Source organism: Brassica napus, chromosome C5 (genome assembly GCF_020379485.1).
Source record: "Brassica napus cultivar Da-Ae chromosome C5, Da-Ae, whole genome shotgun sequence".
NCBI classification, from domain to species: domain Eukaryota; kingdom Viridiplantae; phylum Streptophyta; class Magnoliopsida; order Brassicales; family Brassicaceae; genus Brassica; species Brassica napus.
In genome coordinates this window covers 42,175,759-42,201,696 of record NC_063448.1, presented here as the reverse complement: position 1 = coordinate 42,201,696, position 25,938 = coordinate 42,175,759, and the positions used below count along the sequence as shown (strand labels likewise).

Sequence of the window (25,938 nt, the reverse complement as noted above, 5' to 3'; positions counted from 1 at the left end):
TAAGAGCTCATAAAAGATTGTAGTACTTGGGATTTGAAGGATATAACCTGAGGATCATGAACCCACGTAGAGTACTCATAAAACCTATATAGGGACGTGGGGTGTTCAAAAAATTCAAAGTAATTATAAGACAGATGGGCGTAGTAACCATGTACATACAGAAAAACCATCTAAGAAAGAAACCAGTGAATGGATCTTGTGAGATAAGAAATTCCGTGAGATTAAAGGACATGACCACATGGTATAGTGTGTCCATGTTCCTTCTAAATAACGTTCAAGTATAGCTTGATTACACAAGGATACTCACAAGGACCAAGGAACAATTTATAAAGAGATATGCTCCTATATGGTGAATGCTACTACAGAAAATCAAGTTTGATTTTGTCTGGATATTTACTAAAGAAATAATGGTGTAGTAAGCAGCAAATGAATCACTGGATAAAGGTATCAACGTACCATAGAAATATGAGAAATAAATTCTCATAGAACAAGCTTTGTTCCTAAGTTGTTTATGGATTGTAATATACAGCAGCTGTAAGTAATATGAAAGACTAAGTATTTACTTAGTGCAGTCAGTCCATACAGAAAATATTATAATTCTTTGTGATCATAATAAAGACCAACTGAGAGAAAAAGGTTTAATGGTTCAAAGGTTCAATAATACAAGTTATCGATTGATTAAACATGCTATGTTTTACATATGGAAAGTCTGTAGAAAAATCATAGCCGTGTGTGTGTGTATGATTAAGTCAGCACGTCTAAGTGAGAACCATAAACCAGGATAGTGACCAGAAGGATGTCTGGTCGTGGCTTAATGATTATAAGCATTGCTAAAGCAAGAAAAGATCGATAACCATGTACAAAGGACATGAGTGTATGACTGCGAATTCATTGTGTGATGAGTTTTATTGCAGCAAATAATTATTGATGGTATGACCTTAGACACTCATGATTATGAACGAATATAAACAAGGTCTATAGCTCAACATGGATCGAAAAAAAAAATAAAGAATGATTGGTTACAATGGATAAAGCCATTGGCACATACGAAGAGATATAAGTCCGAATGAACGAAAGATATGAAGTAAAGTTGTTCGTATGTGTTCTGGGTCTATGACTCAATATATATTGAATGTCCACGTTTTGGGAAAGCCATATAACCAAAGAGAATCCGTGGGACATGAAAAATGACCTGCAAGTAAAGTTTTATTGCAGATTATAAAGTCCATCCGAGCACCGTTTGAAGCACCATCAGTTCAACCAAGACATGGAGTGATCAGCAGCAAAGATGTACATCCTGACCACATCTTAATGGAGTTCCAAAAGACATACCAACGTCCAAGACTTACAAGTTCATTCAAGGAGAATCCAGCTAATCATCTTCACCAAGTCATAGGCAACTTCAACGTTCAAGAAGACTCGGATACCAGATGGGAATGCGTCTACTACAGTGATGCATTCATCTGGGGGAGTTCATGTGTTGTACTCTTTTTCCTGTCCTTGGTTTCCCATTTTGCCACATTGGTTTTGGGGTTTTTCAGGAGAGGTTTCAATGAGGCAACATTAAGCATGCAACGAACCTGTACCGGATGTGTCGATCAAGGGGGAGTGTTATAAACCAAATGATGATCGACCATGGACCAGCCCGTACTGCAGGCCCAATCTGGGACATGATAAAGACAACCAGAGACTATGTGTTTATCTAGTATATATTACATGTATATCTGTAACATAGTGTTTATCCTTATCCTTATCTTGTTAGGATAAACATGACTTTATGACAGTCTAATACCTTGTATATATATGGACCTTCTGGTCGACAGTAATGATAACAGAAGTATTTTCCCAACATTTCATTTACCCAACACTTCATTTACGACAATGAACCAATTATTTAAGAGGCTTTATAATGCCTCAGACATTATAATCATTATAATGCCTCAAACACACACCAAACCATGATAAGAGAAAGAGAGAGATCAATTATTTAAGAGGCTTTATAATGCCTCAAACACACACCAAACCATGATAAGTGAGAAAGAGGGATCAATTATTTAAGAGGCTTTATAAAACCATGATAAGTTTTCAAGAAAACGAGACTAAAAAAGGCAGACACAGAACGAGAGACTTTAAAAGCCACCACGGAGACGCAACACCAAGTGAAGGGTAGACTCCTTCTGGATGTTGTAGTCGGCTAGGGTGCGACCATCCTCAAGCTGCTTTCCAGCGAAGATGAGACGCTGCTGGTCTGGAGGGATGCCTTCCTTGTCTTGGATCTTGGCCTTGACGTTATCAATCGTGTCGGAGCTCTCGACCTCCAGTGTGATGGTCTTACCAGTCAACGTCTTGACAAAGATTTGCATGCCTCCACGCAGACGTAACACGAGATGAAGAGTAGACTCCTTCTGAATGTTGTAATCGGCCAATGTACGACCATCCTCAAGCTGCTTGCCGGCAAAGATCAAACGCTGCTGGTCAGGCGGGATTCCCTCCTTGTCTTGTATCTTGGCCTTGACGTTATCGATGGTGTCGGAGTTCTCCACCTCGAGTGTGATCGTCTTTCCCGTTTAGGTCTTGACAAAAATCTGCATGCCACCACGTAGCCTGAGGACGAGATGTAGAGTCGACTCCTTCTGGATGTTGTAATCAGCTAGGGTTCTCCCGTCCTCGAGCTGCTTTCCGGCGAAGATAAGCCTCTGCTGATCCGGAGGAATACCCTCCTTGTCTTGAATCTTGGCTTTAACATTGTCGATCGTGTCAGGGCTTTCCACCTCAAGGGTGATCGTCTTTCCCGTGAGTGTCTTAACGAAGATCTGCATCTGTAAATTCACAAAAGATAACAAACACGAATCACATACAATCAACAACTCAATCACAGATCTCCAAGAATTGAACGAAACGGACACTAATAATCAAAAATCACGACGACATCTATCGTTTAATCTCAACAAACCGATTGAAATTCCAAGAAACAGATACGATCGAATGAAACAAAACTAATTGAAGATTCGAACCTTAATCGTAATAATAATCCAAGAATACGAACCCTAATAATCAAAATCACGACGATATCTATCGGCTAATCTCAACTATACGAATGAAACAGCTAATCGAAGAAGAATAAACAAGACTCTAACCTTGATCGTAATTCGAGAGAGAGAATTGAGAAGATTGTATTTCGATTTGAGAAGGAGAAGAGATGTTTTGGGTTTGATTTATAAAAGAGGATGAGGCAGCCTAGGTCACGAGAAAGCTATGACGGTGTAGAAATAGCCAATAATAGTTCGACACGTATAAAAGATTACGTGTGTTGATCGTTGTTTAGTCGCAACCTTTTAATGGAAGATAATCTTTTCTTTGCCCTGATCACTCTTATTTTTAGGCTTTAAGGAAAAGGATATTTTGTGCTTTGAGTTGCATTCTTTAACCAAATCAAAATAAATGAAACTAGAAATCTTTTCAAACTTCTAAAATTAAAATAAAAAAATACTAATGTTCAAATCAAAATCAGTTTTTAAATACAAACATTATATTTAACATTATTATTTTTACGCATGGCGTATAAAAACTCATAATTATTTATTAGTTAATTCATACATCAAACGCATGCATGGTCATATCTAAGATAACGAGTTTATTCAATCTAAGATATGAACATTTCGGATATTGGTTCGGTTTGGCTCGAGTATTTCAAATATTGGATAATTCGGGTAAAAGCGAAATAATTCATTTACTACCTAACAATTTTTAGTTCGGGCTTGGTTCGGAAAGTTTCGGGTTTTTGTTTGGTTTGGATAGTAAAATTAGGAGCCGAAATACCCGGATATTTTTGGTTCTTATTTTGTTTCAGTTCTGGTTCGGTGACTTTCAAGTAGTTCGGGTAATCTAGGTTAAATATCAGATATTTTAGATAAAATATCGAATAGTTAGGAGCATTTATATAAAATTTAGGATATTTCGAGTTATTTTAGATAAAAAAATATTTGGATAGTTTAGATATTTTATAATAATTTAGTTTTTTCAAATATTATATTTAGTTATATGTATATATAATTAATATCTTTATATGTTCGGAAAGAACGGTCCGTTCTTGGTTCATTTCAGTTATTTCAAATATATAAATATAAAAACCATTTGGGTATTTGAGGGGTTCGGTCTGATTTCAGTTTCCGTTATTTCGGTTTGGTTCATGTTCAGTTATTCGGGTTTCTTTGCTGCCCAAGCCAAATTCAGTCAATGAAAACCTCTTCGAATATAGTTGTGTTCGTTCAGTGGCGGATCCATACCAATTATTTGACGGGGGCACATAATAAATAAATAAATATATATATATATATATATATATTAAATAATATAAATAATTAATTTAAAATAAATAACAATCTATTTAAAAACTATCGTAAATGAGTAATCATTAAAATTTAAATATAGACTATTAGCAAATTTAATTTTGTTCAACTCAGAACAGATTATATAAGATTTTTTTTTACAAATGTATAATCACAATAACATATTGTCGCAGTTAAAATTAACTTGAATACTTATAAAAAAATAGTCTTCAAGTTTACACATATATAACAGTATATCGATATCACACACAACTTGTTTGTAGTCATTATATCATAAGGTCTAAACTCTAAAATATTAAATAAAATGAGTGGATTAATTAGTTTTATTTCTTTATTAGCAATTGCTAACTAGTAAAAGAATGGACTTAAAAATGAAAATTTTAAGATAAAATATAAATTATAATAGAAAGAATGATGAAAAGACAAATTAAGAGAAGAAAAGATATGCTAACAAGAAAAAATAATAATATTAACAATAAAACAAAAGGTAGAATAATCTCACTAATACTCCCTCCGGATACGAATGTACGATGTTCTATCTTTTTATTTTGTATACAAATGTATGATGTTTTGAGGTATAATTAATGTACTTATTTTTACAATTTAAAAATAAATTAAAAAGTAAAATTATGAATGGTGAAACTTTATTAATATAACCAAACAGTAATAATTAAAATAATATATTTATTATTTTTTAATATGTGTGTAAAACCTTAAACATCGTACATTTAAATCCAATAATAGCTTTATGGAAATGGTAAAAGGTGGACAAGACATTAACTATACAGCAAGAGATAAACCAGGAAAAATAAACGTGTTGGGCTCGAACCATGTAAATGCTGAAGTAACCGGGCATCTTTACCAATCGTTCCAACAAAATTAATAGTCACCAAGCTACAGTGTAATATTTGAAAAGTAGTCGGGGGCACGCGCCCCCGTTCATAGTACTGTAGATCCGCCCCTGTGTTCGTTGATGGTTCTTCTTAGAAGAAGGGACTAAGTTGGGTTTCCTGAAAAGGTACAAAAGATGCGTCTGGAAGGAGAAGCTTGACTGGAAAATATATATTGGTTATTGAGATTGTTAATGGCAACATTGGCAAGAAGTGACAGTTTCAGATTAGATAGATAGCTCAGTTTGCGATTTGGTTAAATATGCGAGATAAGTTGTTGTCTCCCTTTAATAACAGCTTATGATTTTGGTAGATTATTACTATGAGAAGTATGAAGTCATTAGGTCTAATTTTCATGATGATCACCAATAACTCCGTTACCTGGATTGTTATTCAGGACCATACCTGAGTCTAACACATTATTCCATGGATTGGATCTCTTGTCATTCAAACAGCAAGTCTGTTCCTTGTTCAACAGATAATGTTTTGATCAATAGTATCACTCCTCGTTAAGATTTTTGCTTCTTCACTCTGAAAAACTAACCTCAATAGGTTCAGCATCTATCTGTTTCTTGTAGTACACGCAACGTCCAGCCCCCACTTTTTAGCTTGTGGATACAAAATGTCCAAATATCTTCGTCCTTTTGTTTCAGCCAATATTTTTCATCTAATTCAAAATATTTTCATATAATGTCTCTTAATTACTATAAGAAATATTATCAGTAAATTTATAAAACAATGTTTGTTAATTAGATCATCCGATAGAAAAGCTCTTGCAAACACTATTCAAAGGTCAAATTGAAACGTGCAAATTATATAATTAAAAAAAACAGAATTAAATAACATTTCAAAAATTGTAACATATGGTTATATATTTATTATTATATTATTTAATTTAGTTCGGTATTTAGTACTATATCATTTAATGGTGGAGTGTTACAGCATGTGTTTCCAGTTTGTGGAACGCCAATGATTTGTAACTGTGTTTACATATTTTGGTATGTAAGGCATTCGTGAAAAAATCAAAAATCATCCCAACACAAAAAAAAAAAATCTACTTGATTCAACGAAGTAAATAGTGCCGGCAAAGCAATTTTAAATTGGCAGACAGAGAAGTAATGAAAATCGTCTACCATACTGTTGTATGATATCATGTGGTAGTATCTAGAGGCTTAGATCAGTTGTCTTCTGGACCTTTGTCAATACTTTTCCAAGCATCTATGGTTGATGACAGGACACAAGGTATTAAAAACAACTTGATTCCTTTTTATCATGTGGTACTAGTATCTAACCATTGTTGCTAACATATGCTGCATCTAGATGGAACTCTGGGAAAAGGGAATGGAGATGGTTTTGCACATTTGGGAAGGCCAGATGACATTGATGTCTCCATTAAATTAAGAGACTGGTTGTTTGCTTTGGAGGGCAGGGAAGGTGTGACAGAAAGGTGTTTGCATAATGATAATGAGGATATTGGTAGAGAAGAAAGGTGTTGTTGGCACACAAATTTCCACACTTTCCAAGTAATAGCCAAGAGTACACCAAAGCTTGTGGATCCAAATGTGACAGAAAGCAATTATTGATGCTCACAGATATCCTGTAGACTCAGTTAATGTAAGTATCTGTAAACCTTATATTTTTCCACAGCTCAATCCCATTCCTGAACTTTCTGAGATTAAATGATAGTCAAATCATCTTGAGGGCTGCCTTTATCTTCCTGGTCTCTTGTAGACTCAGTTAATGTAAGATATCATGTAGACTCAGTTAATGTAAGTATCTGTTCACCTTATATTTTCAACAGCTCAATTCCATTCCTGAGCTTTCTGAGATTAAATGATAGTCAAATCATCTTGAGGGCTGCCTTTATCTTCCTGGTGTCTTACAAAATTATATTCTTGAATGCAATAATGACTGTGGACCTTTAGGTGTTACTGAGCTTTTTTTTTAATTTTATTTGGGAAATGCATTATAGGTCATTATGACACGTTAAACTGGGCGGCAGAAAGTCTGAAATTCTCTGTTAAACAACCTGTAAGTGAAACTAGAGAGCTTGCAGAGCTTGATGGCTAAACTACGAACCCAAATCTAAATTTATACTCCCCCCACCCCTCCCATAAGAGACGGGGAAGAACAAGTGAAGCAGCTATACTAGTGAGAATCACCACTTAAAGCGGGAAATTTTTGTATTTTTAATACGCCCAGAAACTATATATGTGTATGCATTTGAGCTACGCCCAAAAGTTTTGATATTTACCAGAAAAGCTCTGTTTTTTTTTCTTTAGATTAATCAGAAAGCTCTGTTTTTTCAAGTTGACAAGAAAAGCTCTGTTTTTTGTCTGTGTACTTTCTTCATGACTGATTTCAAACTCTACGAATGTAGGTGACAGTTGATAAAGGGGATAGCTTTTCGTGTGATTTAGATCCAATCTCTGTTTGTGGATAATGATGTGTACTTGTGTGGAGAATCTCATTGTTTCGAAACCATACTTATTAGACCCTTCCTTGTACCTCAAGGCTCTCAAATTATGCAGCTATCAAACCATCGAGAAACAGTTTGTGTTGATCCATGGGAACTCTGTGACAAATGGGTTCATCTCGAATCTCCACTTGAACAACAGCTTGGTGAACTTATACGCAAGACACGGAGATATGGAACACGCGCGCAAACTGTTCGATAGAATTCCTGAAAGAGATGTTGTTTCTTGGACAGCTATGATCTCAGGATATTCTCGAGTTGGGTATCACCGGAGCGCGTTGCTGTTGTTCAAAGAGATGCGCCGGGAGCCTTTTAGGGCTAATGACTTTGCTTACGGGAGTGTTTTGAAGTCGTGCAAAGATTTGGGGTGTCTGAAAGAAGGGATGCAGATACATGGTTGTGTGGAGAAAGGGAGATTTGCAGAGAACTTGGTTGTGAGGAGTGCGTTGCTTTGTCTTTATGCTAAGTGTGGTAAAATGGAGGATGCTCGTCTTCTGTTTGAGTCAATGAAAGTAAGAGATTTGGTTTCTTGGAATATAATGCTCGATGGATACACTGAAGTTTCTACTGCAGATACCTCGTTTAGTCTGTTCCAGCTGATGCTTGCAGAAGGTAATCTATACTCTCTGTCTTTTCTTCATACACGATCAAGAGACTCAATTTGGTTAGATAGCTTCTTGTCCTGTGTTCTATATCAGGGAAGAAGCCAGATTGCTATACCTTTGGGAGCCTCTTGAGAGCTTGTATCCAAGTTAACTGTCTTGAAATGGTCAGTCAATTGCACGGTTTTGCCATCAAGCTTTGCTTCGGGAGATCAGATGTTGCACTGGTCAGGTCTCTGACCGTTGCGTATGCCAAGTGTGGTAGCCTTGGCAATGCTTTGAAACTGTATGACCGCACGATGAAAGTAGACTTGATATCTTGCACTGCTATAATCACAGGTCTTGCACAGCAGAACAACTTCACAAGTGATGCTTTTGATATCTTCAAAGAGATGATACTGATGAAAACTCAGATGGATGAGGTTGTAGTATCCTCAATGCTTAAAATATGCACCACCATTGCATCCATATCCATCGGAAGACAGATCCACTGCTTCGCCTTAAAATCCTCCCAAATCAGATTTGATGTTGCTTTGCGTAACTCTCTGATAGATATGTATGCAAAGTCTGGGGAGATTGAGGATGCATTCCTTGCTTTCGAAGAGATGGAAGAGAGAGATGTGAGATCATGGACCTCTTTGATTTCAGGATACGGAAGACATGGGAATATAGAGAAAGCAATTGATCTTTATAACAAAATGGAGCATGAAGGGATCAAACCGAACGACGTCACATTTCTTGCTCTCTTCTCCGCTTGTAGCCATACAGGAGAGACCGAGATTGCGTGGAAGATTTTCGACAGAATGATCAACAAGTACGGTATCAGAGTTCGAGAAGAGCATTTATCTTGCATGGTAGATATGCTTGCACGCGGTGGAAACTTGGAAGATGCTTATGAACTGATAAGAAGTGAAAATGGCATTACGAGTCTTAGCTCATCAACATGGGGAGCTTTTCTTGATGCGTGCAGGCGACATGAGAATGTGCAACTCAGCCAAGTATCAGCAGCGCAGCTTCTGAGTATGGAACCGGAGAAACCAGTCAATTATATTAATCTGGCAAGTGTATATGCAGCTAATGAAGATTGGGACCATGCTTTGAAGACTAGGAAGCTTATGAAAGAGGCTGGTTCTTGCAATAAAGCTCCTGGATACAGCATTGTGTATTGAACAGCAGGCTATAAGACAACAATCTCACTAATGGTTTTAAAGACACAATGTAGTACAAACGTTTTAACACTGAAGTGAAGTTATTGAGGCTATAAATAAGCATCTTAAGGTTTCAGGGAGTAGCAATAAAATTTTCCTAAAGTATATTGTGTTACAATAAAACAATGGATAGTTTTTTTAAACCGGTGTTTTGAATCAACATGGACCATAGCTGAAAGAAAACTCTCAGCACTTATGTGCTAGATAGATAGTCTGCTTTTGTAACAATGTATGTATCTCTTAAGACTCCTAATCCATCAGTTCCTACAAAGACTCTGCTACTTTGGTAACCGCGTCCCAACGCCATATTGTTCCATCCTCGGAAGCAGCAAGAATTGTGCTACAATGCCATGGAAAGAAAACAGGAATCACATGCTTTGCATTTTTGTGTGGAGTAACTACTGGTTCATAAAATAATGAAGTTTTTCTATGCATTGGTGAGAGAGAAGATGAATATACTTTCCATTAGTGGACATAGCGGTTTGCCTGATCACAGACTTTGATAGACTGTGTTTCAACCTATACAGCAACAGAGAATCATGTGAAGAATACAACAAAGACACCAAAGTATTTGTATTTGAAGATCCGAAAGTAACTTACACTGTAACCAAAACAGGAGGGCAACTCTTTAAATCCCAGACATAAATCTTGCCTTTGTGATTCCCTGATGACCAATGAACCAACCAACCAAGAATGTTTCACAAAACTCACAAGAAAAGTTTCAAGTATAGTTTTAATGTATAGATTATAGCTTTACCTATTGAAAGATAATTCAAAGAGAGGTCGCAAGAAAACTTAATAAACCAGAGATTACAATTTGGAATAGGGTATCTGAGTAGAACATCTGAAGTACCCTGCAAACAACAACATCACAAAGAACTTTAAGTCGTATCATTTTTAATTTACTGAATCACTCTGTTGTCTACGGAGTAGAAATGAGATCCTAACCTCTCCAGGAGAATTATCTTTAAGTTGTGGTTCCCACAACAGGATCTCATTCTCCACACTCTGAAATCATATAGACATAGAAGACAAGAGTAACCTTTCGGTTTTTAGCTTATTCCACAAAATGATGAAATATGATTTTATCCACTATTGACTCTTGGACTGACCTTTGAAAGAATAAAATCACCAAACCAGCGGTTACAGTCTACATAATTTGTATGAACTGAAGTTGTAAATACCTACACATAGAAGTAATGTTATTAACAAAGTTCATCAAGACATGTATGTTACAAGACCAAGAAAGAGAATAATACTTACAGGGAATTGTACAAATTTTGTTGGGAACTTTGATGGATCATCCTTCCATGTGAATGACTTATCGACATATGTCCAAAACTCTGAAGGCATGCAAAGAATAATAGAGAGATCATACAACTGTTAGCGATATGAAGTTCCCTTCAAGTGTTGTGCTCGGTTTTTAACTCGTACCTTTCATTGACCATATCTTAATAGTGGTGTCCATACCACAACTAACAAAACGGTGCTTATCATGGGGATGAAAGTCCTACAGATTTACAAAGATAAGATGGTTTATACTTGAATCAGACGGTTGTTTTCTTTCACATCCACTGTGTTTAAAAAACCATATTGGCTTACCACGCTTACAACTTCGTATCTATGACCTGAAGTTCCAGCAAATATCAGAATACAAATCCCAGTTTCAACATTCCACAGTCGAACAGATTCATCCTGATCCAATCAAAGACCGGAAAAAAGCTCTTAATCGTCAACCAAATAAATGAGCATCAGGACATTATTAGAGAGAAGAGACATACCTTGCTAGCAGAAAGCACAAGCTGAGGTTTCATATGGTGTGTCTTAATTTCATTCACTGAATCACCGTGGCCCACAAGGGTCTGCACAGATTACACAAGAAAGAAATTGAACCACTTGCTAGAGGGATACACAGAACATCCTTTTAACTCTTCATATCAGTCTAAAAGATAAATAAAAAATGCAATAAGACCTTATGAACCATTTTTTCTTTGACGTTAAGGACTCGGATTATGCCTTTCACTCCTCCAGCCGCAACAAATGGGTTCCCTTCAACGCCACACGCCCAGCTTACAGTGTAAAATGACTCCTCATTCTAATCACCAAAGCACATAGACATATATATATATTATATATATATATACCCAAATCGCCTCAATGGAACTTTGCTGTTTTCTTTTATTTCATGGAAAAGCTAGTAAACTATATAATATGTATACTTCCTTAAAGTGTTACAAGAAAAAAGTAGACTTGCTTACATCTTCATCAGTGTAGGAGTGCAATGAAGATATGCCACCATCTTCAAGACAATTGTACAAATTAATCTACAAATAAACAGAGATAAACCAACGGCAGTATTGATATTCTATGACTCAGCTCTGTAAAAGGCTAAAATGAAACCAAGATAGAGCAATCAAGTTTATTATATGATGAAGTCACTTCAGCTAGTGTTCAAATAGAAAAAAGCCATAAACTTTCACCAAAAACCTTAAGCTAGGACAGTTCATAGTCAAGCTGAGTAAGTCTTCCCTTTGAAAAGGAACCCATCAAGCAAAGTTTCAATCTTTTCGGACAAGTGATACGACAACATCACAGGACAGCAATCAGAAACCCAAAATCAGACAGAAAAAAAAATGATACTTTGCACAGACCCAGAACTCGAAAATCTTAAATAGAGATTTGCAAAAAGAAGAGATATTTTTTACCCCATTTCCACCAGCGGAGACGAAACAATTGAAGAAACGAGCATCGATGGAGTTAAAAACAACAGAATACAAAGGTATCCTCCCTTCTTGAATCCTGTTGGTCAGTTTGTACGATTTTTTGTTGGATGGAGTCAAAGACCCGACAAGTGATTCGTTCCCTAAAGCTATCTTCGACATGCCAAATCTCTTCTCTCTCTCTCGGACACTGCTCTTGTCTAAGCTTACCAGTCTCATGCAAGTCTTTGTACGTTTCGACAATTACTGTTTTTTTTTTTGTCAACTCGTATTTTATAGGCAAGAGAATTAATTTAATAACATTTTTTGATTGTCTAATAAAAAATTTTAGGGAAATATCATAGAATAGAACAGTACAAAAAAATTTATAATCAAAACAGCTTTAAAAAATTAAATTGATTAAAATTTCCCATGAATATTAATAGATAAACATTTATAAAGTTATAACATGTAATTTGTACTAATTAAAAAAATAGTCGGCTGAGTTGTCACGTAATTAGAATACTATTTTTTTTAAGTAGCGGTTTGAGAATCAATTGAGAATTTTGTTAGTCCAAAATTAAATTGCTAGGGAATGTTATATTATATAGTATGTCCATTATGAACCATTCATTTATCAAATTAAAATTTATTATATATTTTTTCTTTAAATAAAACCTATGAAATTACCTAATGTGACTAAGATATATACGCCAATTAGTGATTTTAAATAATAAAAATTTGCTAACAATCTGTATACTTTCTATCATTTTTTTTAATTCTTTATTAATAAAATAAATTATACAATTACATTAATCATATAATAAAATTTAGATTTTTTGTATATTTTGTATTTTGAAATTTTCAAAACGAGTATAAATTACTACTGTTAAAAGTCCCACATAAACTTTTGTGATCAATGTTTAATTTTTTCCTATAATAAGGTGCAATGATTATAAATCATATAAATAAATAATTTTATTTTAATAGGTTATTATGTTAATATATATATAAATATATATATATATATATATTTTATATTGTTTAAATTAAACTATACATAATATGAAAATACATACTTATATTTTGATATTTGCACTGAAAATATATTGAAAAGTTAATATTTTAATATTGAAATCTTCATTGTTTTTTTTAAATGATTATAAGTTATTAAAACCACTAAATCTTCTACATTAAAAAAAAACTTTGTTGGTGTAATATTTTGTTACACAAATATGCAAATAATCATAAAATCATATGAGTAGAAACCTCGTTTAATAAATATTCATATTAAAAGTATACTATATATCTATGTTAATATCATTTAAATTTAATTATATATCATATACGATATATAAGATTGATTGTTTTGATTTATTTACCCTAAAATGATTGCGAATAAACAAGAGCGATCATGTGATTTATATGTGCACGCCAATTTATTAAATAATAGTAACTGATTTCTAAGTTATTTAATATCTAATTATTATTTTATTCTTTCATAATATGCGGAAAACATAAAATATGTAATAAATATAAAATATTTATTTTGCACAAGACGCGTATCTTAACCTAAATATGTATCTTTTTAATAATTTTAAATCTTAGACATTTTATATATCTCAGTCCAAAACATAGAACGAAATGAGAATAAACTTAAAAATCAATATTTATATCGAGCAATAACCAAAATGAAAAAAACAACACGAAAAGAGAAAAAATATTGAAAATAGATATGATTGACACGTGAACGTAAACTTTTCATAATCATAATTAATTTTTAAATTGCTAAATCATGATATAAAACCGAGCTAATATAGTTTGATTGTAACCAAATAGTACACCTGAGATTAAAAGGCCTAAACGTTAGGTTCTTATGCGATAAGTGATTTTTTGACCTAAAATATTTTTAAAAATAGGATCTTCTTATCCGTAAACAAATTATGTAATTAACGAAAAAAAGTTTTAAAATATGTTTAAGAGCCAAAAATATTAATTCGATCAAAAATATAAATTTTGTTTTTCTATATGATATTTCTTAAATAATTTTCATATAAATTCACTATACGCAAGACGCATGTCTTATCCTAGTACTTCATTAAAAAGTTAAATGATAATTATAAACATTCTTACAGATATAATAAAATAAATAAAAATTCTTTTTAAAAATTAGAATTTTTTTTTAAATATTGGAACCGTTTTGAAAGTTTTCTCTCAAAATGTTTTTTATTAAACGATTTAAAAAAAAATTAAAAAGATTTTCCATCAGTTTCTACAAATTAGGTACGTACAAGAACGAGCAAGGCTACCGCCTTGGGCAAGAGGGCCCATAATATTCTTTTGAGTATTAGAAATTTAAGAAGCAGAACAGTTAGAATTGAAAAAAATAATCAACAATGTTCGTATATAGACTGATTTTTCTTTCCATTACTTTTCACATTCCCAAAAATTCTTTTCCCTACTAAAATTATTTCCCTATTGAAATTCCATTTCCTTATAAACTATTTCAATTTTCTTGTTTTATGAGATAACCAGGTGTTTCGTCCGCAAATGCGGACTTAAACATTTTATAATTACTTATTAATACATCTATTATTAATTAAAAACCTGTAATAATAAATTAATTTTCATGTTTTTATTTGAAAATACTTATGTATTATGATTTGTTTAAATCTTATATATATACTATATTCATTATTAATATATAAATATTATAAATCACTAGTTATGTATTTTCTATTTTTTAATTTAATTAAAAGATATATTTCGAATAACAACAAAATATATATAAGAATTATATTTTTCTGTTAAAATAGTTTTTTAGATTTTGGACAATTCTTATTATTAATATCCAATTATCTAATAAAAATAATTTAATTACGTTTTTATTTTGAACTAATTTGTATATTTATTTATTAAGGGTATAAACGTTCTACTCTAACTTTTAACGTGAGAGCTCAAATCCGAAAAATCATTACTAATATAAATATTATAAATCACTTAATATTATATTTTGAGTTATAAAAAATTAATGGTTTTAGTTGAGTAATGTTTAGTTATGTATTTTCTATTTTTTAATTTTTAAAATTTTATTAAAAGATATTTTTCGGATAAAAACACAATATATATAAGGACATCCTTATGAATACAAAAGTGTACCCCTAATTCAATCAAATGAAAAAATAACCCAAAAGACTAGTGAAATTACAACAACATCCTTATGACCAAACAAAAAACCCGTATTGAATTTTACAATTATAACCCTTCGAATGAGAAAACTTACAAAGAAGGCTTCTTTGTAAGTTTTTTCGTTTAGTAGATCTTTAAAATAATTGAAATTTTTTATAAAAAATACTTTGATTGGAAAAAAATTGAAATTATGTAATAATAAATATTTTTAAATGATGTAAATTTAGTTTGACTAAAATTGAATTATTTTCAACATAGATGAGTAAATGTACACTAACTCATGATAGTCTTTGGTTTAGGGTTTGGTAATATATGTTATAGTATTGTTGGCATTTATAGGGTTAGATTTTAAATTTTATCTTCTTTTATAATTTTTTTTTACCTATATGTGTTTAATGACATCTAATGACTTGATTTAAACACTTTTAAGTATCTTAAAGTCACTACAAGAAAACATAATCTTAACGAGGGCGGTTTTCCTCGTTATTTCGTCGTAAAAGAGGCTTTACGACGAAATAGCGAGGAAACGCGTTTGCTCGTTACACGTCCGTCGTAACACATATTTCCTCGCTAATTCGTCGTAACTTAGCGAGGAATATATTTCGTCGTAAAGACGAAGTAGAACGATTCGTCGTAAAGACGTCGCTACAATTCCTCGTAAGGACGTCGCTACAATTCCTCGTAAATAACTCGAAAACAGTTCCTCGTAATCTACACGTAAATACCTTGAAAGATTTTCCTCGCAAAATACACGTAACAACCACGAAATGATTTCCTCGTAAAATGGTCGTAAACATTTCCTCGTTATTTCCTCGTAAATACTTCCTCGTAAAATACTCGTAAACTGTTTCTCGTCATTTCCTCGTAAGATTTCCACGTAAAGAGGTCGTACATTAGCTACGAATTTACTTCGTTTTTATTATTTTACAGAATTTTAAAATATAATAAAAAAATAATTAAAATTATTTAATTTAATAATAAATTAAAATTCAAAATAAAAATAAATTCATATGAAAATATTTTATAAATAAATAAGTTTTGAATTTATATAATACAACAACAAAAAAAAACTAAGGGTCGTTCATCGCCCGGTAGAATTCATCACTCCTCCTCGTAACATCCGCCTCGTTATGTACGTCGCCGGATGACTCGCCATGAATGGGATGTTGTTGTCGCATGTTCCTCAACATGGACTCCCATTCCGGATTTGTGGCCGCAATAACGTCTAAGAAGCCCTCGACTCCACCCATACGAGATTTTGTCGCGGTCAACTCGTTACGCAGCTGAGCGGACTCTCTACGCAGCTCCGTGACTTCATCATCCCGTCGCTGACCATAAGACGATGTCGCTCTCGGAACATCGTTGACGGAACCAATACCCAATGTCCGTCCCTTTTTTTTAGGGACAACCTTAAAAACAAAAAATAAATATTGTAAGTAAATATTTAAAGTTAAATTAAATGAATAATTAAAAATTAATTTTTTTGAAAATTTACCTCCTCGTAAATCTTATCCACTTCAAGTGTGGATAAGGTGACGGGTAATCCGTCGGTAGACTGCTGGGTCAGCTGAGTCTGGCGGTCTTCAACCCGAGCAACTACGTCGTTGTAGATTTGCTCGGACTTGCCATCTACAAATACGCCCGCCTTGTTCTTGTGGGTCCTCTCGTAAAGTTCCATAAGAGACGGGAGATGTCCCGTCTCTTTGGCCTAAAAAACAGTTAAGAAAGTTAGAATAAATTAATATAATTATTAAAAAAATTATTTAATAAAATATTTAATTACCATTTCCAAACGGACACCGGCGTGGGGTTTTTGGCCCGTAGTGTGAAGCATCGGCCCGTTCCCGTGCTCATCGACCGTGTTACGGGAGTTAGAGCAAGCCTGGGCGATTCTAATCGAATCAGGAAGGCGCCAATAACGGATGAGGCCATCCCACACGTCCGTGGTGAGCTCAGCGGGTTTGCCACGCTCATACCCCTTCACGATCCAGTCACCCTTCCAGTTGGAGACCGTGTCCAACAAGCGAACTTTCGCTTTCGCGTTAAACTTCTTCCTCACCCTCTCAGTGATCCCCAAAGCCCAATTATATTTTTGCTGTTGGAAAAAATAAATTAACAATTAGTTTTTTAGAAAGTATATATATAAATCATGAAAAAATTAAAAAATATATAATTAATTAATAGAAACTTACAGCGTAAATTTTGAACCACGTCTTTCTGACGTAGTGAGGCGTCTTACTCCAGTTTGGATGTGCCATGGAGAAGTAACCCTTGATCGTGTCGGTTACGTCCGATGCAAGACATCCGTCAACCCCCCACCTGGAAAATACAAATTTAAAATATAAATTATTTTTTAATGTTATAAAAGATATTTAAACGAATTAAAAAAATTAATGCAACATACCACAACGTTCCGTCCGGTCGGTCTGGGTCGATGACTGGTAAACCTTCTCTGCCTGGCAGACTGAGAATGTCCTCTACCGTGTACTGCGAGTAAGGAGCACTCGGAGGCACCATCAGATCAGGATGAATATCAGCGACCATCGGAGGTGCCATCGGAGGAGGCACAGGAGGAGGCATCGGAGGAGGCACATGAGGAGCCGATGGTGCACTAGAAGAAGTAGACCCAGAGACTCTCTGAGTGTACTGAGTCTCGGGGACAGTCTCCTGGCCCGAAGAACTGGGAGCGGAAGAAGAGGCCGGGTCTAAACGACTACCCGGCTCACCGAAGATCTCTCTGTAATGGGCAGTAAGTCTTCCTTTTCGAACCTGGAAAAAAAAATGAAATTTTTAAAATTAACATCAACAATATATTTTCCAACATTATCCACCTAATCAACACTAAATAACATAAAATCCGCAAACCTATCTAAATTCCCTGTACTAACCACCTAATATATCCTAAACTAACCAAATTAGAGAGGAATCAGAGAGGTTTACCATTGCTACGAAATGGAGAGGAAGTAGAGAGGAAGTAGAGAGGAAAGAAAGAGTGAGCGGTCGGGTGTATATATAAGATTACATATCGTCGCAAATTCGTCGTAAATTTACGACGAAATAGCGAGCAGTTACAAAGGCCCGTGTTTTTTTTTACGAGGAAATGGCGAGGAATCACAAAGGCCCGTGTTTTTCTTTACGTGTACGTTACGACGATTTTGCTTACGTGGAATTAACGTGATTTATGTTTAAATCTTTTTACGTGGTCTTTACGACGATTTCATCCTACGTGGAATTAACGAGGGTTATGTTTAAATCCCTAGAACCCCAAACCCGAAACCCGAAACCCGAAACCCCAAACCCCAAACCCCAAACCCGAAACCCGAAACCCCAACCCCGAAACCCGAAACCCCAAACCCCAAACCCGAAACCCGAAACCCCAAACCCCATATTCCTTATTTTCTACTTCATATATTCCAAACCCCCATCTTTAATTTTCTACTTCATATATTCCAAACCCGAAACCCGAAACCCGAAACTCGAAACCCGAAACCACAACCCCGAAACCCGAAACCCGAAACCCAAAACCCGAAACCCCAAACCCGAAACCCGAAACTCGAAACCCCAAACCCGAAACCCCAACCCCGAAACCCGAAACCCGAAACCCGAAACCCCAAACCCGGAACCCGAAACCCCAAACCCGAAACCCCAAACCCGAAACCCGAAACCCGAAACCCAAATCCCCATCTTTAATTTTCTACTTCATATATTCCAAACCCCAATCTTTAATTTTCTACTTCATATATCCCTAGAACCCCAAACCCGAAACCTGAAACCCGAAACCCCAAACCCCAAACCCGAAACCTGAAACCCGAAACCCCAAACCCCAAACCCGAAACCTGAAACCCGAAACCCCAAACCCCAAACCCCATATTCCTTATTTTCTACTTCATATATTCCAAACCCCCATCTTTAATTTTCTACTTCATATATTCCAAACCCCATATTTAATTTTAGGTTTCGTCGTTATTTCCTCGTTGTCTTACGTGGACTTTACGACGATTTTATGCTACGTGGACTTTACGACGATTTCATCCTACGTGGACTTTACGACGATTTTATGCTATGTGGACTTTACGACGATTTCATCCTGCGTGGACTTTACGACGATTTCATCCTACGTGGACTTTACGACGATTTGTGCTTACGTGGAATTAACGAGTGTTATGTTTAAATCCCTAGAATCAGAAACCCGAAACCCGAAACCCCAACCCCCAAACCCCAAACCCCATATTCCTTATTTTCTACTTCATATATTCCAAACCCCCATCTTTAATTTTCTACTTCATATATTCCAAACCCCAAACCCGAAACCCGAAACCCGAAACCCGAAACCCGAAACCCCAACCCCGAAACCCGAAACCCAAAACCCGAAACCCCAAACCCGAAACCCGAAACTCGAAACCCCAAACCCGAAATCCCAACCCCGAAACCCGAAACCCGAAACCCGAAACCCGAAACCCGAAACCTGAAACCCCAAACCCGAAACCCCAAACCCGAAACCCGCAACCCCAAACCCGAAACCCGAAACCCAAATCCCCATCTTTAATTTTCTACTTCATATATTCCAAACCCCCATCTTTAATTTTCTACTTCATATATCCCTAGAACCCCAAACCCCATATTTAATTTTAGGTTTCGTCGTTATTTCCTCGTTGTCTTACGTGGACTTTACGACGATTTAATCCTGCGTGGACTTTACGACGATTTCATCCTACGTGGACTTTACGACGATTTCATCCTGCGTGGACTTTACGACGATTTCATCCTGCGTGGACTTTACGACGATTTGTGCTTACGTGGAATTAACGAGTGTTATGTTTAAATCCCTAGAATCAGAAACCCGAAACCCGAAACCCGAAACCCCAACCCCCAAACCCCATACCCTAAACCCGAAACCCCAAACCCGAAACCCGAAACCCCAAACCCGAAACCCCAAACCCGAAACCCGAAACCCGAAACCCAAACCCCCATCTTTAATTTTCTACTTCATATATTCCAAACCCCCATCTTTAATTTTCTACTTCATATATCCCTAGAACCCCAAACCCCGAAACCCGAAAGCCCAAACCCGAAACCCAAAACCCAAAACCCGAAACCAAAAACCCGAAACCCCATATTCCTTATTTTCTACTTCATATATTCCAAACTCCATCTTTATTTCCATTCCAAACCACAATATCCCACATTTGCTTATTCATAAAACAAACTCCCAGCATTACCTTATTCATAAAACAAACCCCACATTATCTTATTCATAAAACAAACTCCCTCATCTTATTCATAAAACAAATACATCAATCGGATACATCGACATTCTCGTCATCACTAGAAACATCATCATTTTCATTAAACTCGTCTTCAACAGCTTCGTCTGTGGCATCATCGGTAAGATCTTCGTACTCGTGATTATGCGGATCAATGAGAAGGATGTCATCAATTTCTTGTTCAGGTTCCTCGACTTCATTTATCTGTTCTTCTTGCAATGGTGGTTCTTCTCCACTGATGATTCGTCCTCGAGGTGTAACTTTGATCACTGCTAACCAATTTATACCTGAATCTCTCATCCGAGGGTATGGAAGGAAGCTAACTTGGTCTGCTTGTGAAGCTAAGATGAAAGGCTCGAATTTGTTGTACCTTCGTCCACCGTTGACATCAACTACACCGAATTTGTTAGACCGAACACCTCTGTTGACGACGGGGTCGAACCATTCACATTTGAAGAGGACGCATTTCAGCTTCAGTATCCCTGGAAATTCGACTTCAATAATCTCCGTCAAGATCCCGTAGAAATCTGTTTCCCCTTTCACACATATTCCATAGTTACTGGTCGCCCGCTGTCTACCATAGTCATATGTATGAAAAGTATAGCCTCGTGTGAAATACATCTGTGATGTGGTGACCTTTACAAGTGGAGATTGAATTACTTCGTGTAACCACTTAGGATAATCTGCATCGTCGTCGTCATAATCAACCTGCAAAAATAAAGAGAATGTTAATGAAATACAGATAATGTATGAAAAAAAGTTTTAGTTAGTACCTGATTCCGCAACCACTTAATGAAGTGTTGATCTTTCCTTTTGTCTACGTCACTTGTGGATATACCAGGAAATGTTTCTTCGACTTGAGAAACAAATAGGCTGTAAAATCACATTTTATAGGAATGAATCTCTCGCAATTATACAATTAATTATACTTATATGTGTTTCGAAGTGTCAATATATGTTACCTTTCAAAATAACGCATCAATGGATCTTCGCAATTGAGTAGAATATAGGTGTGTGCACTATGAGCGTCTTCTTCACTCGACCACCAAACCTCTTTACACTTCCCACCGAGTCGCCCAATCTGGCTAAAGATGTCTGGAACACCAGCAACTGCATATGTTGGCGCAACACCACCATCATCATATCTTCTTGGAGCTCTTCTCCGTGTACGTACTTTTGACGCAAAGTAGTACGATGTGAAGTGAGAAACTTCTTCCGTCAAACTTCCAGCAATTATAGAACCTTCAACTTTGGCGAGGTTCTTTGCTTTTCCCTTCAAATATTTCATGGCTCGCTCATACTGATACATCCATCCGTAATGTACAGGTCCACGAAGCAATGCCTCATATGGGAGGTGGACAGCTAGATGCTCCATGACGTCAAAAAATCCGGGAGGAAATATCTTCTCCAAGTTGCACAATAAGATGGGAATGTTCTCCTGAAGCTGTTCCACAACTTCTTCTTTAAGAGTGCGTGTGCTCAGATCCCTGAAAAATGCTCCAATGCCTTTTATATTCAAAAAAAAATTAAACACATTGTTAGTCATATATTATTTTGTAAATTATTGTGATATAATACACTACGTACCTGCAAGTGCTTCATGTACGTTTGTTGGAAGTAGCTCCGCAAATGCAAAGGGCAGTAGTCGTTGCATAAATACATGACAATCATGACTCTTCATCCCGGAGAACTTTTGACCCTTTTCAACACATCTAGAGAGATTCGAAACATACCCATCGGGGAACTTCACTTCTGATGCCACCCAGTTGAACAACACCGACTTTTTTTCTGAAGATAATCTGAATATCGGAACGGGAACTTGTCCATTGCTTTTAATATGTAACTCGCTTCTTGAGCAAATATCCGGCAAGTCCAACCTCGATTTTATGTTGTCTTTTGTCTTCCCTGGGACATTCAATATTGTATTCATGATGTTCTCAAAGAAATTCTTCTCTATATGCATCACATCGAGGTTGTGGCGCAGAAGAAGATCCTTCCAATATGGCAACTCCCAAAATATACTCTTCTTGTGCCAGTTGTGATGAACACCGTAAGAATCTGGCATATTACGAGGGACATGCCAATTACCACCCCAACGAACTGTTTCGTTAGCTCCGTAGTAGTCGATTTGCGCTTCAATTTGTTCTCCAGTTAGATATGGAGGAGGAGTGTCTCTCACAACCCTTTTGTGCCTAAACAAATTCTTGTTTCTTCGGTAAGGATGGCCAATGGGAAGAAATCGACGGTGACAATCAAACCAACTTGTCTTCCTACCATTCTTCAGTTGAAACGCATCTGTCGTTCCATTACAATATGGACAAGCTAATCTCCCATGTGTAGTCCATCCAGACAACATCCCATAGGCAGGGAAATCACTTATGGTCCACAAAAGCATCGCTCGCATCGTAAAATTCGTCTTCGTTGAACAGTCATACGTCCTCACCCCTGTTGACCACAAATCCTTCAACTCTTTTATCAGTGGTTGTAGGAAAACATCCAGGGACCTTTTTGGATGGTTCGGACCAGGTATTAATATGGTCAAGAATAGTAACTCCCGTTGCATGCACATCTCCGGTGGCAGGTTGTATGGAGTAAGAAAGACTGGCCACAATGAATATTGTCTCCCTGACATTCCGAACGGACTAAATCCATCTGTGCATAATCCGAGATACACATTCCGGATATTGCTAGCGAAATCTGGATGTACTTTGTTGAAATGTTTCCAGGCTCTTGCATCTGATGGATGAGTCATCTCACCATCCGTCTGAGTATGCTCGGCATGCCATCTCATCTTTCCAGCAGTCTGCTCTGATTGATACAATCTTTTCAATCTGTCTGTAATTGGTAGGTACCACATCCTTTGGTATGGTACCCTATTACGTCCCCGTCCTTGCGGCTTGAATCGTGGCTTCTTGCAGAATCGACATTCTTCTAGCTTCTCATCATCTCCCCAATAGATCATGCAGTTGTCGATGCAAACATCTATCATCTCAGAAGGCAACCCAAGACTATAAACCAGTTTCTGAATCTCATAATAAGAATCAGCAGACACATTGTCTTCCGGCAAATACTCTTTAAACAAGTCCGCCCATTCGTTCATGCAACTTTCAGGTAGATTGTGATCAGTTTTAATATTCATCATTCTAGCAGCTAACGACAATTTAGAGAGACCTTCTCTACAACCACTGTAAAGTGGTTGATTCGCCGCGTTTAACATTTCGTAAAACTTTTTTGCATCTATATTAGGTTCTTCATCTCCATCATGAGCTACGAATGCATCAGCTACCATATCATGAACCCTATCATAATCTACCATCTCCTCTTGCTGGTAACTATGTTCATTATGCAAATGATGATCAACCGGTTCTTTTTCCTGAAAATTGCTATTACTACTACTAGCTTCATTCTGATCATAATTAAAACCTTCTCCATGTTGAAACCAGATATAGTAATTTGCCGTGAAACCTCTATTTATTAAATGCTTCCAAACATTTTCACGGTTTGCCAGTTTCGAATTGTTGCATTTCCGACAAGGACAGAACATCTTACCACTTTCTTGGGCGAGCGGTGTTGAATCTGCTTGATGCATAAATGTCTCCAGACCCGCAAGGTATTCTTTCGTCACTCTCCCGTTAGCATCTCTATGCATATACATCCACTTCCGCAACTCGTAAATATTCCCGGAGCCAGCCATTTTTTTTTCTTTCACGTTTTTTGTTGTTGGTGTGTTTAAAATGATGTTTAAACATCCATATTTATAGGAAAATTCGAATCTGGTAGTTGTAATTTTGCTATGAATTTACGACGAAAATTAATTAGGTGGGCAAAAAAAACGTGTAACACCTATAAAGTTGGTGGATTCAAAAATTTCCTCGCTAAATACACGTAAGCTATTCCCTCGTAAATACCACGCAAAGTTTACGTCGTATTTACGAGGAAATAGTTTTTCCTCGTAAAATACTCGTAAAGTTACATCCACTTTACGACGAAACAGTTTTGTCGTTACGTTACGAGGAAATAACGATGACTTTAGTTTTTCACGTAAATTCGTCGTAAACTCGACGCAAATTTACGAGGATTTTTTTTCCTCGTTAATTTTCGTCGTTAAGCATGTGTTTTCTTGTAGTGAGTTTAACAAAGTGTTTTGCTTAGTTATTTGATTATAGGGTCTGGAAGACTCACATGATTTCGATTTAGGGTCTGACATATTCTACCTAAATCTTAGTAGAATTTAGGGTTTCCGCCTAAATTTTAGAAGAATTTAGGTTTTCCGCCTAAATCGAATTCTTCTAAAAGTTTTCTAGGGGAAGTCTTCTCATATTGTAGATCTTAAAAGTAATTAATAAATTTTATAAAAAAAAATATTTTAAAAGAGAAAAAAAAATCGAAATCATGTATTAAAAAACATTTCTAAATGATGGAAATTTAGTTTTACTAAAATTGAATTATTTTTAACATAGATGAGTGAATGTAGATTGAGTCATGATAGCATTTGGTTTAGGTTTAGGTTTTAGTAACAAATGTTATAATATTGTTGGTATTTTAGGGTTACATTTTGAAATTTTATCTTTTTCATTTTTTTTTAGTTTGACCTATGTGTGTTTAGCGACTATCTAATAACTTGATTTAAACACTTTTTAAGTATCTTTTAAGTTTAAGGAAGTGTTTTTGCTTAGTTATTTGATTATAAGGTATGGAAAACTCCGAGAAGACTTTGGTTTAGGGTTTAGTAACATATGTTATAGTATTGTTTGTATTTAGAATTAGATTTTGGAATCTTAAAGTTTTCTTAAAAAAAATTGACCTACATTTGTTTAGTTTTTTGTATGTTAAACATTTTATAAGTTGATTTTAACTTTAATGAATTGTTATTTGCTATTTAGGTAGTTATTTGATTAAGTTATGGTTTTGAAGACTTCAAAAAATCTTCTGGCATATTCCCGCTTAAAATTTAGTTGAATTTAAGTTTTCCGCGTAAAGCGAAGTCTTCCAGAAGTCTTCTGTATCGAAAATATTTAACGTAATTGAAATTTTGGTCTCCATATATAAAGAAAATTTACACATTTTATTTCTTCCTCTCAAATGGCTGTAACAAAAATGTAATGTTTCCCACTCTTAAACTCTCCAACCTCTCTCTAATCTCTTTGAACATCAAAACACCAAACTTTAAATTCATTTCTCATTTTTTTCTTACGTCTTCTCACTAATTTATCATCTTTTTGCAGAATTTTCATTACATGGTTCTCATATTTCACTCTTTC

General features: G+C 35.6%; 2 protein-coding genes and 1 long non-coding RNA gene across 3 annotated transcripts; 1 reads left to right on the top strand and 2 right to left on the bottom strand.

Moving 5' to 3' along the window:
* Positions 1-1,959: 1,959 nt before the first annotated feature.
* Positions 1,960-5,271, bottom strand: LOC106345913. Its single transcript, XR_007324144.1, has 2 exons — positions 3,138-5,271; positions 1,960-2,819 (listed from the first exon to the last, which is right to left on the bottom strand). It is a non-coding gene; the product is annotated as an uncharacterized LOC106345913 (long non-coding RNA).
* A 723-nt stretch (positions 5,272-5,994) lies between these two features.
* On the top strand, positions 5,995-9,524 carry LOC106345899 (pentatricopeptide repeat-containing protein At3g20730-like). Its single transcript, XM_013785123.3, has 2 exons — positions 5,995-8,327; positions 8,414-9,524. The coding sequence occupies exons 1-2, from the start codon at positions 7,682-7,684 to the stop codon at positions 9,484-9,486; spliced, it is 1,719 nt and encodes a 572-aa protein (XP_013640577.2). The 5' UTR covers positions 5,995-7,681; the 3' UTR covers positions 9,487-9,524.
* A 200-nt stretch (positions 9,525-9,724) lies between these two features.
* On the bottom strand, positions 9,725-12,469 carry LOC106453894 (polycomb group protein FERTILIZATION-INDEPENDENT ENDOSPERM-like). The gene is made up of 13 exons (XM_022719554.2): positions 12,231-12,469; positions 11,784-11,849; positions 11,498-11,620; positions 11,307-11,387; positions 11,128-11,220; positions 10,960-11,035; positions 10,789-10,868; positions 10,638-10,709; positions 10,474-10,533; positions 10,283-10,379; positions 10,126-10,189; positions 9,985-10,044; positions 9,725-9,865 (listed from the first exon to the last, which is right to left on the bottom strand). The coding sequence occupies exons 1-13, from the start codon at positions 12,462-12,464 to the stop codon at positions 9,790-9,792; spliced, it is 1,182 nt and encodes a 393-aa protein (XP_022575275.2). The 5' UTR covers positions 12,465-12,469; the 3' UTR covers positions 9,725-9,789.
* Positions 12,470-25,938: the final 13,469 nt, after the last annotated feature.